This window comes from Parambassis ranga, chromosome 24, assembly GCF_900634625.1.
Source record: "Parambassis ranga chromosome 24, fParRan2.1, whole genome shotgun sequence".
NCBI classification, from domain to species: Eukaryota; Metazoa; Chordata; class Actinopteri; family Ambassidae; genus Parambassis; species Parambassis ranga.
The window spans coordinates 13,506,764-13,525,015 of NC_041043.1; the positions used below are offsets into that span (position 1 = coordinate 13,506,764).

At 43.9% G+C, this 18,252-nt stretch overlaps 1 protein-coding gene across 1 annotated transcript in view; it reads left to right on the forward strand.

Moving 5' to 3' along the window:
* tnfrsf21 (tumor necrosis factor receptor superfamily, member 21) overlaps positions 1-18,252 on the forward strand; it is a 33,579-nt gene that overhangs the window by 8,490 nt on the left and 6,837 nt on the right. The window contains exons 2-4 of the mRNA XM_028397647.1: positions 20-710; positions 3,481-4,050; positions 15,132-15,397. Of these exons, the coding sequence (XP_028253448.1) occupies positions 20-710; positions 3,481-4,050; positions 15,132-15,397 (1,527 nt within the window). The remainder of the gene's footprint in view (positions 1-19; positions 711-3,480; positions 4,051-15,131; positions 15,398-18,252) is intronic.

Sequence of the window (18,252 nt, forward strand, 5' to 3'; positions counted from 1 at the left end):
CCCTCTCCTGTCCTCTCAGCTCTTATGCACAGTTGTGGCTGACATCTCTGCCCGGGTTATGACCACGTCCAGCCCAGATGACCAGCCCGTCCTGTCTCCTCGCCACTATCAGCACACCGACCGAGACTCGGGGACCCAGCTGGTCTGCGACAAGTGCCCGGCAGGCACCTACGTCTCCGTCCACTGCTCTCCGACAGCCGTGAGAGAGTGCAGCCCCTGCCCAGAAGGGACCTTCACACGGGGCGAGAACGGGGTCCAGCAGTGCCATCGCTGCCAGGATCGGTGTCCTGCTGGCTTTATGGAGAAAGCGGCCTGCACGCCCATCCAAGACCGCGTCTGCACATGCCCACCCAACAGCTTCTTGTCAGGAGACGAGTGTAGACCTTATTCACTGTGTCCTCCTGGGAGCAGGGTGAAAAAGCGGGGCGGTGAAGCAGAGGACGTGACCTGTAAGCCGTGCAACAAGGGGACGTTTTCAGATGTGGAATCGAACACACTAAAGTGCAGAGATCACACGGACTGCCAAGCTCAGGGGCTGGTGCTGCTCACACCAGGGACTAGAGTGACAGATAATGTCTGTGGGCCTCCTGCTACTGTCCCATCATCTGTCTCCACAGCCACTCCACTGGGCCCTGAACTGGCTGTGCTGGTAGAGGAACCCATGATTTCCTCAACCTCTCCGTCATCACTGACCGGACATGCACATCAAGGTGAGATTGGAATCTAAGAACCAGAAAAACCTCATTCAGCTTCACACAGCTCACAGTACGCACGCAGGCTTTCCATGATATAGTCTACATGTTAGTACAGGTTGATTGAATATTACAAACATTTGATCCAAGCTAAGTTAAGCTAAGTTATGGCTAGCTGGCTAATTGCCCTACCTTAAAACATCATTCATTGTCACATCATTGTCACTTCCTTTGGATGTTTGTGGAAATCCACCCACAGGTCAAAGGTCATGTTATACATATTAGCAAAAGTAAGCTGAATACCTTTAAATAATTACACAATAATGTTGCATGTTACTTGAAATGCTGTTTTACCTCTCTATGTATAGCAGCTGGAATAATATTGCAGTCTATGTAAACATTAATGTCCTCCATGTTTTTTTTTTTTACTGTGGGAATTCCTTAAAGGAAGCACATTTGTAGGCATGGAAACAAACTGGTGGCTTCTCCCATACCGCAGGAATGTTGCTGTTTGTGAACAGAGGGAGTTATGGGTATTTCTATCTTCTTCCTCCGCCATCCCTTTTCTCTTTAACTCAGAGAGTCTAAAGAATCCCTCCCGTTCTCTTTTGTTTCACCTCTGTGTCCACCTCCCTCGCCATCACTTTTAACTGTTTTTACGTCAGACTTGACTGACCGTCATTTCTCAGAATCAACCATCCACAGCTGCACACACACACACACACAGACGCCCCCCCCCCCCACACCAATAACACTGTCACTGCTGTTTGTGTTGGCATGAGATCGATGGCTTCTCAGCCAGTTCATTTGACCCTGTCTGTGCTGTAAGAGGGTGGGTGGGGGTGTTACATACTCATGGCTGTTGTTTTTCATCTGTCTCTTACTGTCAGCATAAAATAAGGAGGCTGGCTGTATTCTGGGAAGTAAATTTGGGAAGTTGTAGTCTGTTCATGGACTCTACAAGTGTGACTTAATATTATGGGAATACATCTTTAACGTGTACTCTCTGTTTAGATTACAGTTTACAGATCGTACTGCTTCTAGTGACCAAAACTTACGTTTTATGGGCCAGCAACAGATTTTGATATTATCATGACATGAAATCAACATTAAATATCAGCCATTGCTTGCCGTGTATTTATCACTGTTGCTCAGAAGCTGAGGACCGTCCTGACAGTTGAGGGGTGGTGCAGACTTCTGTTGAGTACATGTGTTAAACAGGTCTTAGTGCCAGCCAAAATATCAGCCTAAAGTAAGAGATTAGTCCTCCACCTGTGTACCTGTCTGCCGATAAGAGGATGAGAGGGATTAACACATGAAAGTGACGATCCCTAAAAACATTCAGCAGCTCATTTATGATTATACAACAGCAATCCCATTAGCAGCAGGACAACAGGAACAGAGTGAGCAGCAGGAAGGTGTCAGCAGCTGCATCGATAATCAATGGCGGTAAATGACGCACTAACATCGACTGGCCATTAAATTGTCCCATGACTGAAAAAAAAACCTTACCCCTGCTGTCAGAGGGCACATTTTTTTCCCATTTAGTGATATTTGTTTGGCTGTTGAGCCCAAATTGTGAAAATTCACACAACTTTAATTAAAGTCCAATTAGACCTGCGCTATATTAAAGAAGGAGAAGACTGTGGGGTCGCAATTTAAAGGTCATCTGCAGCAATATTAGGAGGTGGGGAACAGCTGGGCCAGAGTTCAACTGTTGAAGGAGGTGAGAGAGATTAATGAGATGTCTGTAGTTCAGGGAACACACTGTGTTTTCATAGATGATTTACATGTTGATCAATGCAACCACACTATAGTCACTTTACTATGTCCTGTCGACCACTGACATGACTCCAATTGATTATTTAAAATCTGACAAGCGCATGCAGGCATGGACTGTTAAGATACCTTATAGTGCCTAGCACCAAGGCACCTACCGATTTTATGAGCACATCTTAACCTAATGCGTTTCCTTCCTTGTTTCTTGGCTGTAAAAGAAGAAGCACAAAGGATTCAGGATGAAGTATTTAACACTGCTTTAACAAGAGACGAACAGAAATGTGGAGTCTCCAGCGTTACAGGTGGAAGCGTCAAGTGTGTGAGCATTGTCCACTTAAAAGTTGCAGCAGTTCCTCCCTTTTCCATATGAAGACCAAACCCATCTTAGTGTCTAAAAAGGTCTAACGGCTCCTGTGCATTTGCAACCTTGTTACACGTCTATCAGGTGGAATTTCGAAAGGCAAAAATGGCAGTTGTATTGGTTCTTCATCAGTTGTGACTGTTGTCATTATGCTTCAAGAATACTCAGAAGAGAAGATTGAAGCAAGGCGTCTTGTAGAGATTTCTTGAAGACGTTTCGTTGCTCATCCAAGCAGCTTCATCAGTTCTAAATGTTTGGTGAGGAAACATGTTTCCCCACGTCCTCAAGAAAACTTTACAAGTCCAGACGCCTTGCTTCAATCTTCTTTACGAATTATGACCTGGATGACTGAGAATCTTCAACATAGTTCGGAGTACACTTGACTACCCAGGCAGTGAGGTCAGCAAGGGAAAACAGATGAGCGAAAGCAGAAGGAGGTTACTCCTTGTTCTGCTTGTGTGCCAGATTGCTTGCGTGGATTAAAGAGTTAGGATTCCCTCCCCTGATGCCTTCTGTTTTCATTGTCTTGGTTGAGCAAATCTCCCAAGTGAGTGAGTTTAATTCCCCCTTGCTCAGCCTCTCTGTTGTTTGTTTAATAGTTTCTTTGCTCATCTCTGTTCCTCTTGCTGTCTTTGTCTCTCATCTCAGGCACTTACAGCCAGTCAGCAGCCATTCAACTGAGGGAAACCCTGGATGGGGATAACCTCAGAGCAGAACTCCTCTCTGATTCAGACACTCCCATCCCATTAAATCCTGATCCCACACGGACTACATCGCCCCTAGCTCACAAGCAACCCATGGATCAAGATCAACAAAGGGGGCAACCCGATTCTGACCCTATTGCAGGGCCTAACAAGCGGGCGATGGAGGGTCTGGATGGTGGTGTAGTCAGGGCAGGAGCAGGTGTCAGCAAGGTAGCTGGACAGGTGAACGGGGGTGGGGTCTCCAACTACTACAGGCCAACTCGCAGAGGGTCTCCAAGGCCAACCATCCATAATCATTTTGACATCAACGAGCACCTGCCCTGGATGATCGTGCTGCTGCTGCTGTTGGTGCTGGTGGTGATTGTGGTGTGCAGCGTGAAGCGGAGCTCTCGGGTCTTGAAGAAGGGCCCGATGCAGGATCCCAGCAGCATCATGGAGAAGGCAATTCAGAAGAAACCATCTGCACCTCCGACCCAAGTCAGAGAGAAGTGGATCTACTACTCCAATGGACAAGGTAAGCCTTCTGCATCTTTGGCCTGTATGTATCTCTCCTCATTGTTTCAGGTTGCTAATGAAAATATTTCTTAAACCAGTGGTACTCCTTCAAGCTTGTTACATACTCCATGAAAACAGAGACATTTGTTCATTTTCTGGAGATGGCAAGAACAAAGTTTGTTTCAGCCAAGACAGCCCATACTTCACGAGGAACATGTGTGCAGAACTCTTCATATGGCCCTCCCACTGGTCATTGCACACACGCACGCACACACACACACACACAAACAGGTTTTGAAGACGAAACAGCGTTTTAGGTGAACATGTTTGAAGCAGAGGAGGAGGAAGATGTTGCCATTATTCAGGATTTTACAGTTTTTCTTGTTTGCCCAAATATCTGTTTACCTGAATGAGGGATGATATTGAGGGATATTGATCTGGTAATGTTCAGGGAGGTGGGCACAGTAGGTCTGGCTGACAGTATTGTTTGACCTGTGTGGATTTTGTTCACCTAAAGAAGCTTTTCCACCTCTCCACATTACCCATGCCCACTCAAACAATTGTTCTCGACCACAACCAAGAAAAACGTTCTTCCCAGACGATGTGGCGAGATCAAGCTGTATTTATTTATTTTTTGGATTACCCGAACCTGTGGTCTGGCGTGTCACATACTACATTGGTATTCATTGACAGCTGCTTCTCCAGTTAGAAAACCGAACATTCAAAAGACTAAGAATGGATGTGAGCATAACATGTTAGCGAGAACTAGAATCAACACGGTGTCAGGTGGGGAATACAGTGTGTTTTGTTTGTTTGTCACACCCGATGTTGTTGTTGTTAGCTACTGTTAGCAAGGCCAGTTAAGGCCATGTCCGTGGCTGAGAAATGAAACCAACACTAAACACTGCAGTTCCTTGCGTGGCCACTTGAGGCTGGCTCCTAAAGTGAGCCAATCTCCACAGACTTCCATGTTACAGTGTCCAACTTTCCAGCAGAAATAAACACGTTTATAGCTTATGTGATCATTTCTGCTCATTGATGTGACATTTGGCAGGCAGCCATCACAGCTTTAATTGTGCTCCACCTCTTTGCCCATATTTGAACTGTAAAGGTTAGAGGGCTCTGTTGCTGCTAAGATGGCTCTATAGAAAGTTCATCTATCTACATACATACATATATACAGAGTGTTCCATGACAGCAAATGTTATGTAAAATGTTTTTTATTGACAGTCTTGCTACGGTGTGTTTACAACCTTACAATCGGGTTCTTCATTCTGTTCATCTGCATCTAACATGGTAGGTCTCGTGCCTCTTATTAGATGTCCCAGCCTGGCATCAGGACATGCATTAGTTCCACTCCTGAGGCATGAAGAACCAGCTGTTCATGTGCACTGCTGGTATTGAAATCAAATCAATCCTACCCTGGAGCACATGCATGGAGGGCAGTGGTTACACAAGCAAGGACATGACCCCGCTGTAGTACCACCTTGCTCTCACTAACCACCTTCCACCACTCGGGTCACCTTACAGCCCTCACTTCTCCAATTTCCTCTCCGTTCCTCATCCCTCTCCTCCATTTTGCTCATTTCCCCCTTCGTTCTTTCCTCCACTGTAAACCTGCCTGTGTGTGTGTGTGTGTGCCTCTTATTACACTCTTTGTTTTCTTTATGTATTATTTCCTGTCAACTCTCACCAGACTCTCTGCATTACTCCCCCTCCTCCTATCACAACTTGTCTTTGTTTCTCCTGTCTGTTGACACTGCGTGTATCAACAGGTGGGGGACATATTTCTCTACAGCTGAGCTCTCCATTTCACTCTGACAGAGAGAAAGGCCCAAACTCAGGGGACACCTCCTGCCTGAGACACTCAAGTCTCCACTTTGAAACAGTGTGTGTGTGTGTGCTGTGATAAAGCTGAGCCATCCTCTCTCAGCTCCCTCTGTGACTGACCACAGAGAACTGGAATAATCTGGTTTCAGCTGCATCAGGGTTGTTGTTTGGTTGGCAAGGCACATTAGTGGGTCAATCGTTTCTCTTACAGGGCGACAAAGAGATATATAGAGAGGAGGAAATGAAGAGAGTGAGATGGTGTGTGTGGAAGGAAGGAAGAGGGGGTTGCAGGTTTGACATAGGAAGTGTTGTACTGTTGTTGACTAACCACACTGGGCTTTCCCTGCCGTTACCTAGCAGCCCCTGTTAGCCCAGATACTTAGGATGCTTGATAGAGAGATACTGAGCTAATAGAGAAACATTTTAAGCAGCTTCTTAGTGGATAATGTGCATTTGATACTTTGTTTTAGTGTCATCTTTTTTTATGAAAATGGACAAAGTCTGCCATCTGTAGTTTTTAAGTCATCTGGACTCTGTTGGATGCAGGTTCTAGGGGCCGGTAGTAGGTCTCTGTATGCATTTGGATTCAGAGAAATGAAGCGTGTGACACAGGCAGAGTGGCGACTAGGCTAGTATCAACAACTCACTTCAAAGAAAAAGGGGATGGCTAGAAGACCGTTACTTTCACACTAAGGTCGCAGTACAAAGCTGCACCACGCTTTGAACAAAGCTGGTGTAACATTGTCGCACACTCTGAGTTGTATCTGATCTTTTTTCTGTGGAGCATTCTGCTGCTTATTCACACCACTGCTGATTCTGTGTTGTTGTTGAGCCGGAAAGAAGGTGGGTTAAAAAATATAAATGTATGAGTTTAGAACGAAATCAGCTGGTGTGTTTTCTTCCTACAAGCTCCAACATTGCAACTCTAATGAATTCCATGGAGCATTTTAGCATCTCTCAGCTCATTGTATTGGTTAATAACTAACTGATGATAGCTTGAAGCATGTATACAGCAGAGGCTGGCACGGTGGAGACCCTAGCAGACCTGAAAGGACAACCTCAATCGTTTCATGTGAGCCGGATGTTTAATTAAGTAATTGATTGCTAAAGATCTTCATGTCAGCTTTATAAGGTGATAATAGGCTTGTGTTTGTAGCTGGCTCTGATTATGGCAAATAAACGGATAATAGAAATAATAGATGATTTGTTGTCAATTTTTTTGCTCCTCCGCCTTCAAGGCAAGTTAGTTGAGCTCAGGGAATCAAAACTGTAGAGAACGATCATGATCATGGGGACAAAAAAGGACAAAAAAGGGACACAATCGACACCTATCGCTGTAGATTCAAGTTTAAAGCTGTACCAACAGGTGCCTCCTGATATTTAGTGCTGTAGTCTTCTATGGGAAACTCACTTTGTGAATGTGACCAGGTGAAACCCATTGATGTTTGACGACCATTGTTGCGCTTTAAAAAACACTAAAAACAGGCTTTTCAAAGTGGAATGTGCGTGCATGTGTGTTCTCCTGATTGAATGAGTAATCATGCACCCATGTGTGCTTATTTATGTGAAGATGTATGTATGCACATGCAACCCAAAACAGCCATTTTACACTGCTATTTACTCTCTGGAACATAAAACAAAACAGCTTCTTAATCCTTCCAAGGTGCATGGCTGGCTCCCCTTGAAGGTTGTAATGCTCCTTTACTAGAGCAGTTAAAGCTCTTGGGCAATAAAGGAAGAAAGAAAGGGGAAACGTCAAAGCACGGATCACACACATACAGCGTTTGGCATTTGCTCAGGAAGTAGTGAAAGCTGCTACTCCTCTATAGCAGGCTTGAATGGGGCTTTCTAGGGCCAGGGGCCAGAATTTAGGTTAAAAAGCTCTTTTTGTTTATTTAAAACAAGGTGCATATGTCAGTTTAAGTAAAAAGAAAAGAGTCACCTTTGCCCTAAGTATAAATATATATGTCCACAGCACAGAAAATCATGTTATAAGTGGAATATGAACTGAATATGATCATCTAAAGGCATCAAATGGCAGATTTCTGAAGAAAACTATCTGCAACCATATTCCCTTTATGCAGCAGTTATACATGTTGTTGTGTTTTTTACACAACTTCGTGAGACTGTACAGCAGTCCATCCTGGTTCTACCAGTGCATCTTCTCACTAGGAGGCAGTGGTGGAGGAAGTACTGAAGCTTAATACTTGAGTAAAAGTACAATTACCCAGTAAAATGTACAGTATGTGTGCTACAACAACTACTACTTAAGTGAAAGTCTTAAGTACTTTTAAATGTACTTAAAGTATTAAAAGTGAAGGTACTTACACAGTGAGTTGCCTCTCAGTATCTAGGTTCTGCTATTCTGATAAAGAATGCAGATGTAGCTCCTGGTGATGCTTATGTCTCTACTACCCCGTTCACACTGGGGGAAAAAATGTGGTTTAAGCAGGATTCGGCCGCATCCAGATCAATCCAGATGTGTATTTTTCTGAGTGTGAACACCTCGAATCCGGCTGTATCCAGTTTGATTTCAATCCGGCTAGATCCACCCACGAGAGGTGGATCTAGCGTGGATTTCAATCTTTGATTTCCAGTTTAAAGGCTGTCTGGGCTCAATCCTACTCTAGCTGGAATGACTTTGTCCAGTGTGAACGGGGCCTTCGAGGCCCACACAGAACTGTGGTATATCCACCAATCGCTTCGTTTCCGTTTCTGGGACCTCTAAATTCAAACATACCTTTCCACTGGAGGCTCAGAGGAGGCTGACTCTGGATCCATATTCAATGGTAAGGTTAGCTGCAGAGGACAGAAGGCCAGTGACAGTCTGTTTACTGCTGTGCTGCTAAACACCAGCTCTGCTATCAGTGGAGCTGATAGAGCCACCTGATTTGTTTAAACTTCAAAGATAGAAAGACAATCCATATTTCTGTGTAGATCAAGGCGACATTTTGTCAAAACTGTATTCATAAAATGTAACAAGTAACAACAAACATTGTAGAAATTTAGTGGAGTAGAAAGATATAGATTGTTTACTTAAATAAAGTATACATCAAGATGTACTTAAGTACAGTAATGAAGTACAAATACTTAGTTACATTCCACCACTGCCAGGAGGATTTTAGCTTCAGATTGCATTCAGGTGAAATTGTCACCAATGACAGTGCAGTCAGATTACGGTGTACACTGGATTAAAATTGTCAAAAGTGTGTTCCATTGTCAGATTATTTACCTACAATAGGAGCGATGTTTGCCTTTTCCCTGATGATGCCGTGGCATTACGCAAATGATGCTTATTTGAAATTGGACATGTTTTTTTCTGCAGTGACTTGCTGCTTGCTTTCAAAAATATTTGAGGCGTCGCAAATAACACCTTGGATTTTCAAGTCTCTACCACAGACATGATAGATGAGAAGAAGAATTAGGGGTAGTTGACCAGGGTACTAGTCTTCCAGAAAGCATCTATCAACATAGATGAAGTCACATGAATGAAATATTCTTTGATTTTCAAAACAACCACCAGGAAAAATTGTAAATAAAGCAACAAAGTAGATTAGATTCACACACAAAAAAACACCATTCTGCTCCTTTAAGAGAACATCGCATAGAGGCAGGCTTTACTTGGTGTGGTAACCAGCCATATTATTTACAACATACATCTCCAAAGTAAGATGCAGACTGTTGAGGAAAACATGAAGGAAAACAACATTCTACCTGCCCACCATCCTTCCTCGTTAAACATCCACACCGTTAATAATGCCAGGTTCCACATCCAAGCCCAGCAGGGAGGCGTGTGTTAGACTATACTGCTCTGTGAGGTATCAGGGTGGGCCTGGGTAGCCTGCTCTCACTTCAGCCTGGGATTGATTGTGAGGAGCGGGGTTTCTTGTGGGTTATTGCCCGGTTGGAGGTGCACGGTGCCTCCCACACACAGCAGTGCACACATTCCACTAATTTAACGTTGTGTGTTCCTAAATTGGAGCGAACGTGAGAGGACTCTGTGATGTGATTAATTTAACAGAATGGTATTTGTAAAGGTGCTGACACACACACACACACACACAGCACCCTGCTACATGTCATGCTACACCCTAACACCCTAATTCCTGGATGGCAGAAGTTCCTGAAAAAGTCTCTTTATATCCTAGAAAGCAGAGACCATTCCTTTCCCTTTGTCCCTGCTTAGACAGGCTGGACCTACGCCTTAACTCATGTTTACAAAGTCTTTAAGAAGACTCTTTAGATCTTTAATCTGAAGCCTTTCCACATCAGGACAGGGTGATTGTGCACATTGGACCTTTAGCTGCTCTGTGACAGCCATTAGCAAGCAAGCAATGGCTACACCTGTCATTAGTTTGATTGCCGTTGCTAGGCAATCAAACTCTTGTTCTTCACCCTCTTTCTTCTTCTTCTTCATTATTCTTCCGTACGTTTTTTGGCGCAGCGTATCTTCGGCTTATACATTGATCGATTTCAGCCATTCAACTATCAAAATGTTCATCTCACAGAGGACATTCCGGGTCAACTTCAAGTTATTTTTTTTTAGTCTTAAAACGCTCATTAGATGCTGCTCTATCAAACTTGTATTCAGAATTTTCTGATTCCGAATCGTTTCTGCACGCAAGGCTTTCAAAGTTGGAGTGGTTTTTGAGGTCTCCTCTGCTGTTACCATGGTGACAGGCTGACACACAGAGGCATACAAAGCCCTGAATTGCTCTGATTCTCCAGCAATTCCGAGCAATCCTTCACATCAGCGTTCAAAGCAATGCTTCAGCTGCAGCAATCAAACTTGTTCATGTTGTTTTGCTGGACAGCTTAACCCTTAGATCCCAACGTGCCCATGGTGTGCTCAAATAGATCCCCTGTTTCTAAGCATTTATGGGTATGGATCACAGTAAGCTACATGATCAAGCTTTTATAAACATACTTGCTACTCGTCACAACACACCGATATGCGATACATTGATCATAATAACAATAATAACACAATAACAACATCAGAACCATCCTCTTATCCTCCTCACCCTATCTCTAAAGAGGAGTCTGGCTTTGTATACCTAATCTCACTCTTTCTCACTCTGTGAACTCTGCCTATAGTTTGTGTCCATATCATAGATTTAACCTGTAAATTGAGAGCTTTGTCTTTGGGCGCAGCTCATATTCACATGAGGACGCCTCCCTGAATTTGAAAAGATATTCTGGACACATCGTACTTGTGTAACTTGACCTTCTAGAGTTTTTGGAGTTTGTGTTCTAGTGTGCACAACAGTGTGAGGCGTCCACAAGATCACACACACACACAACACCAAGCTGGTGTACAGACAGCCGTGCGCGTGGAGGCTTTAAAAGTAGCTAAAATATCTCTGTCCTTGTGTTTGGTGCTGAGGAGCTGTCGGTAGTTCCACAGCACTGAGTGAAAGCACCAGAAGTCGCCAAGTGTGACCAATGCTCAGAGCGTCGAGGGTAGGACATAACACATCCCTGTTACTTTGGATGTGTGAGCAAAATTGTCTCCTTATGACCTGAATAAATGATATTAGTGGCACACCTTGAGTTTGTCCCCTCCAGGCCTCTGTACCTCACAGCAGAGAGAAGCCTGCACACTAAGGTCAGCTGATAAACACACTAGTTATAATACTACTTCCCCCATCCACACACTGACATACGACATCACGAGACGTACATATAGGTCATGTAAATGTGTCCAGCTAGCTGTGGCAGTGAGGCGTGCAGAGCAGGGGGGGATTTCTCCTCTGTCGCTGTGCGTTAGGGCCAACACAGCGGATGAGAGTCGACAAGATCCTGACCCAGAAGGCCGGCACGCGAGGACCTCAGGGTCCCTCCAGGATTCACATGAGTGTGTGTGTGTGTGTTTTTACCTTTAACCCAGTAAGAGTGAGGGCACTTTGTAAAATAAGTTCGCATGGAGCTGCTTGTTACTTTATTTAAAGGTCAGTTCAGGATTAGGACTTTAGTTTTGGGTTAGCTTTATGTAGCTTTTTTGGGGAGTTGCATGCATGTAGTGTGTGTGTGTGTGTGTGTGTGTGTGTGACACGTCAGGCTGCCTGTGCAACCATGTGTCCGGGCTTCACATGTCTATTCGTACATGCCTCTCGGGTTTTTGCATGCTGACATTTCTATGTGTGTGTGTACAGATATGTTACACGTGAGTGCGTGCAAGTATGTGTGTGTGTGTGTGTGGAGCCGTGAATTGCCAACGCTGGCTTACATCCATTTAATCTCTTTGCTGCAGTCTCTCTCTAAATCATCCTGGATTTATGCACTTAGCATGTTTGCTACAGCGAACACTAATCAGGGATCAACCTTATCAAAAGTGGACAAACTGATTCTGCGTTGATGCTATAAAGTGTATTGGCTGTGCAGTACGAGGACTTAAAGCAAAATATATGACAAAAAAAATAAAAGTTAAGAAAACAAATACATGGAATTGAAAATAGATGGTTAGAATAAATTATATTTGTAAATTACATAAACATAATCGCTTCATAAAAGTATTTTGATGCCTAAATCAAGACGAAAATTGAACAGCAAATATGAAAGGAACGCACAGAAACGATGCACAATGCATGAATAAAAATAAGATTATCAAAGTGTTTTATTGTCTTTTTCTGTCTCTTCTATCGGATGATATGCAGCGAAACATCTTCTGCAGTCTTTGTGACATTTAGTCATGAAGAAAATGTGTGGTGCCGATTATACAAAAAAAAGAGGATCAGCTGCAATTTGAAATTTGAAACAGCCTCATTCTGGTCATTAAATTTAAGCTGACCTAATTGTTGTTATCTCTCATCATCTGTTCACATCATGGTTTCATTTGTTCAACTGATGTTAAAACAAGGAATGTACTGTAATTTTTTGATGAGTCAGCGTTTATGTTTCCATGTTGGGTGGTGCTGCTGGTGGTGATGGTGATGGTGGTGTGGGGTATCCAAGATGCCAAGTATGCTTGTCATGAGGGAAGCCGTGACCGAATTTTACTGGAACATGCTTTTAACACCTCAGGCAGAATGTATCCTTATTTCCATGGCAACGTGTTCCAGTAGAGTGAGATGCTGACAGCTGTCTGCACAGCTGTGACTAGTTGTTAAAGATTAGCTGACAAAATAAAACCCATCCCGGCTGCATGTGCGTACCTTTCTAAAAACCACATCTGTTCCCAGCTCTTCCCCATAGGCCACTTTGGAAGTGATGTTTTTGTACGAAAACAAGCAACGAGCAGGACACTGAGGCTGAAGCAATTAAGGGGAAATCAGTCACTGTGACACATCAGATGTCCTCGTTTATTCATTTTCTTCTTTTTTAAAAAGGGACTATAAGGGTGAGTTCATACCTCTCTGCCTGTCTGCATAAAACAATCAGTGGTTTTTCAGCTCATGCACATCAGGTGCTTTGTAACCGGTGGCCAAGCAGCCTAATCAGCGAACAACATGGCCGGTGTACAGACCTGAAAACAAGGGTGTAGAATTAGCATAGATGGAGGGGACGTGTCCCCGCCAATGTCCAGCAATTTCTAAATTGTCCCCACCAATAATTTGATCCCCTCCAAAAAAACAGATTCTCATTGGGTGCAGGAAGGGTTAAATTCTGTTCTTTTGTGGCGTCCTACCAATAGATATCCCCCTATCCCAAAGCCCTTGATATTCTGATTCTGATTGGGTTATATCAAGGGCTCTGGGCCGACCATAACACATATGGACACGTGATTGGCTGTGCCTTTCCCTGCTGTCACATGTGTGGCTTGGTGCATATGGAAAAGATGGCAGCCATAAAGGTGGTCTACATAAGGAGTTATTTTGTAAATAAGTTCGCTAATGAAATTAGTTCACCATGATAATACTTGTCGGAGTCTTGGTCCCCACCATTGCCAAAAGCAAATCTACACCCTTGAATGTACACTATGTATTAATATAGTGTCACATCTGACTTACTGTTCATAAAAAGAGGACAAAAAATACATAATGTGTCTTAAAGGTCTCTGATCCTGTTGGATAAGGATCCCTCATTAGATCACGACAACAAGCACCCATAGATAGTCAGTGTAAATTATCAATGTAGATTGTAAATTATATTAAAATGACCACAGATGGCATTTTTGTCGTACATCAGGCGACATTGACGTGCAGAAACGTGTACATTTTGGTTCACAATAGCAACATACACCAGGCTGATCTCTCCATCTAACACTAGCTGCTCCAGTTTGTGGCGCTGATTCATCCCAGGCTGCTAAAAAAATCCAATCAATATTAATGGTTAGTGGTACCATTAACAATGAGGAGATGCCTCGGACCATTAGAAGTAGATGTTTCAGCATCATGTTGCATGTTTCCACAGAAGAAACAAGTGAGATTGAAACATGTGACAATGGTATTTAAAAGGGAAGAGAGTTATTATTATCCTGTTAATGGTAAACTATATAGAGTACTCTTCCATGTACTACAGATTTAGATGGTATGTGCAGCACGTAAATAACAGGGGCCAACGGGTTCTTAAGCATTGCAGTGACTGCTTTAAGTATTTGTTTTGACCACTCGCCATAAAAATGTTGACCCTATGTACTGCTTACACAACAAACAACAACACTCCAGTCTCCACGCCAGTCCAACATGCCAAGCACCATCATTCGTGCTGATCGCCGTATATTGTCATATTTTGGCATCTTTCCTGTGGAGAAAATAACAAATCATATATTTGAAGTGTTGAAGACCATGCTCTTGTTATATCTCATGGTTGCGCCCTTCTTTCCCATAGATATCTTGCATCTCTTCCTCGTCTTTCTGAGGATGTGTTTGGATATTTGGGCAGAAAATGACCTAGATTGCACGTTGTGTTTCGTTTTGGGTGTCACAGTTGGACAAGCTGGAAAAAAAATAAGTCCACACGCGAATACCGACACTAGACAGAGGATCTTTGTGAAGTACAGGAAGAGGACAATGATGTATTGTGTGGAGCAAAGCACGCGGGCTGTATTAGTTAGAGATGAGGCAATTTGTATGTTGCTGCATCCTGTTAGCTAGCAGAGCCTCTGACCTACTTAATTAAGAGGAAATCCAGCCCGTCAGCTGTCACTTTACGCCTCTGTTGTGGGTTTTTTGCGTGGTTTAGCTCGTCCTTGTGACAGGATTTCTTCACATTTGGAACCAGGTCAAAGGTCACTCGCTCAGAAAACCTCAACAAATTGTCCAATAAATCATGAAGTTATAATCATCTGAATGGCTGATGAGCGCCCTCTTCTCTCCTTCTTGTGTTTAGGGGTGGACATCCTGAAGCTGGTGGCATCCCAGGTGGGCACCCAGTGGATCGACATCTATCAGTCCCTGGCCAACGCCACAGAGCGCGAGGTGGCTGCCTTCTCCAACGGCTACTCGTCCGATCACGAGCGAGCGTACGCCGCGCTGCAGCACTGGACCATCCGCGACAGCGACGCCAACCTGGCCAAGCTGATCAACGCCCTGCACCGGCAGCGCCGCATAGACGTGGTGGAGAAGATCCGATACGTCATGGAGGACAACCCACAGGTAGGTCACAGCGATGATGTGGGTTCCTTCTGGGAAACGTCTGTGACCTTTTGCTGCCTTCACATCTTTTTTTACTCTATGGCACATGCTGTAGCACACACTGTTCTCTACATGACATCTAATCTGGGAGGAAAGGTTTCTGGTGTGTCCCTCTGAAGCCAGTCCCCCATGGCTCAGCTGCTTTCCTCACATGAAAGCCACACTCCACTTTGAAAGCAGGACTTGACGTGAAAGCAGTAATTGCTCTTTGTGTGGCACTTTCTCTCTGCGTGCTGCACAGTTTTGGAAAACTGCCTGTTGTGATAAGTGAGTTGGTTAGAACGTCATGATATTTTTGATACAGTGTGCTTTGTGCTCACCCAAGAATTTTCTGTGTAGAGTTTTGTGGACATCATAGATCTGTCAGACCTGCACACATGATGCAGCCTGTCGACTCACATGTCCAGATTTTCCACCGAGCCAGCATGGTATCAGAAATCTCCTTCCTTACCGGACACAGGGGACACACGGGATCCTTCGTCACTGTTTACTTTCAGCCCCTCTAACCTTTTAGTGATTTTTATCAAACCACTCTCTCTCTTCAAGGTCACTGCTTCACAGTCAGGGTCTTGTTCTGGTAAATACTGTACACACCAGTCCTTCATCACTGCTTAATAATCAGCAGATCATCTCCAATAACTGTTTATTCTGTCTGTCGTTAATGGATGGATGGTGGACAAGGTCGCAGGCACTGGAGTGGATGCATTATAAAAAAAACAGACCGGGTCTATACACAAATGATTTTCCTTGTCTAGAGAGCACTGCCTGTCACTGGGATGAGTCAGAACCCAGCATCAGTGGACAGATAGAAGGCTCATGAACACACCGTGGGCATCAGGTTAGACGCCTTCTCTAAGTGGTTAATTAGCCCACAGTAATCCAGAACCTTCTGGATCTGCTCCTCGAGACTGTGTGACGCCAAGTTGGCTCAGGGCTTTGTAGAACCCCAAGAATCCTCCTGGCTTCTGTATCAGCTAAGCCTTCCTCCCTCTGCCACTGTTTCTGAATCTACCTTAAAACAATGCAGACTTTGTCTTGATAACCTTCAACCGACCATATGTGTCATGGGCAGCGCCTGACCTCCACCTAACTTCTAGTTGATCCAAATATGAGCAAACAGGTGGAGTGGATATGTACGAGCACCGCTGCACCACTTTATCTTATAGCAACAAATGTGACTAGTAGTGTCAGTGCTCGCAGCTAACATGCTATTGTTAGCATCATTAAATTCCAATCATCTGTGGAGACCAGAGCTGTAAACATCACAGCATCATTACAGTCAAAAAGTGTAGAAATGTTTATGTGCAGGGTGTTCTGCGTATTAGCTTTCATGAAGGTCTGGGTCAGTGCGACTCATTTTTGGGGATTCATGTCAATATTACACAACAGTGACAATGGATCAGAGCGATTGTTGCTCCTTCCCAGTGTCAGTGGTGTTCTTGCTGGTAAAGCTCAGCATCAGCTGTCTGATGGATGCTTCTATTTTTAACTCATGCGGCTGCTGCATGAGTGCTGAAAGCAGACAGCAGACTGATGTGATTCCCCTTCTTCTTCTCTCCTTTGTGGAGGTTTGCAACATGAGCCTGAACAGGTGCACTGATGGGAACACAGAGGTAAACAAAAACATACAAAATCGGATCTAAATCACTGACAGATGATGTTTTATATACAAATAGCTTAACTTATGAGATTTAAGTAAAAAACATATGATTTATTAATGTATTAAATGAATGTTTAATAGGTATACTGCTGTGTCTGTTGTCATTAGTATGTACAAATAGCAGATGAAAGCACGGCCATGCTGTTTCATTTCAGTGATTCTCCTGGGTGTGGCTGCATCAGACTGCAGCAGACTGAGCTGCTGTCCTCAGGAAAAGCAGGAGAAACAAGCACATCTAGCAAAGAGGAACCATGGTGCACCCTCTATTAAGCATAGTTCTGGGTCTCTCAGTGGCTTTTGTGTTCATTTCTTTCCGTTTTAGAATGAATTAGAGTGGCAACATGTTGATGAAGATTCTCAGTCATCCACGTCATAATACGTAGAGAAGATTGAAGCAAGGCGCCTGGACTTGTAGAGTTTTCTTCAACTGTTTGGTGGGGAAACATGGTTAATATGTGGTGTGAAACTCACAAACAATAGCACTAAATGTCTCCATACTTACCTGTGTTGGTCTGACTGACTGTGTCGGGTGTGTCCACGACTGGCTAACGACTATGAAACTGCCGGAGGGGGACTGGTTGACAGCCCTTTGTTCTTACTGTGAGTATGTGCAAACCTCCTGGGAATGGATGGAAGATGCATTGTATGTGGTGGAAAGATGATGTCTGAGACCACCACCTCTGTTAGGGAAAGGTTTTTCCATCTTAACATAGATGCCTCCTTGACTCCTCTTTCAAACCACGTTTCCTCTCTGTCTAGAATGTGAACATTGTTGTCCTCAAAGGAGTGTCCTTTGTCTCTGAGGTGGAGGTGAACAGCTGAGTCTTGTCCTGAGGAGGTGGCTCTCCTGTGCTGAGCCATTCTTCTGTTGAGTGGTTGTTTAGTTTCTCCAATGTACAGATCAGAGCATTCCTCACTGCACTGCACATTGCTGTGTTTCTCCCTGGGAGTCTTATCCTTCGGGTGAACCAGTTTCTGTCTCAGTGTTGTCATAGGTTTGAAATGGACCACCGCTATCTATGTTAAGCTGGAAAAGCCTTCCCTTGACAGAGAGACATCTTTCTACCACATATGTAAATGAATTAGAAGTTAAAGGTGGAAGTCAGACTGTAGCTGGTGCTCATGATTTACTTTTCTTGCTGTAATTTTTCATATT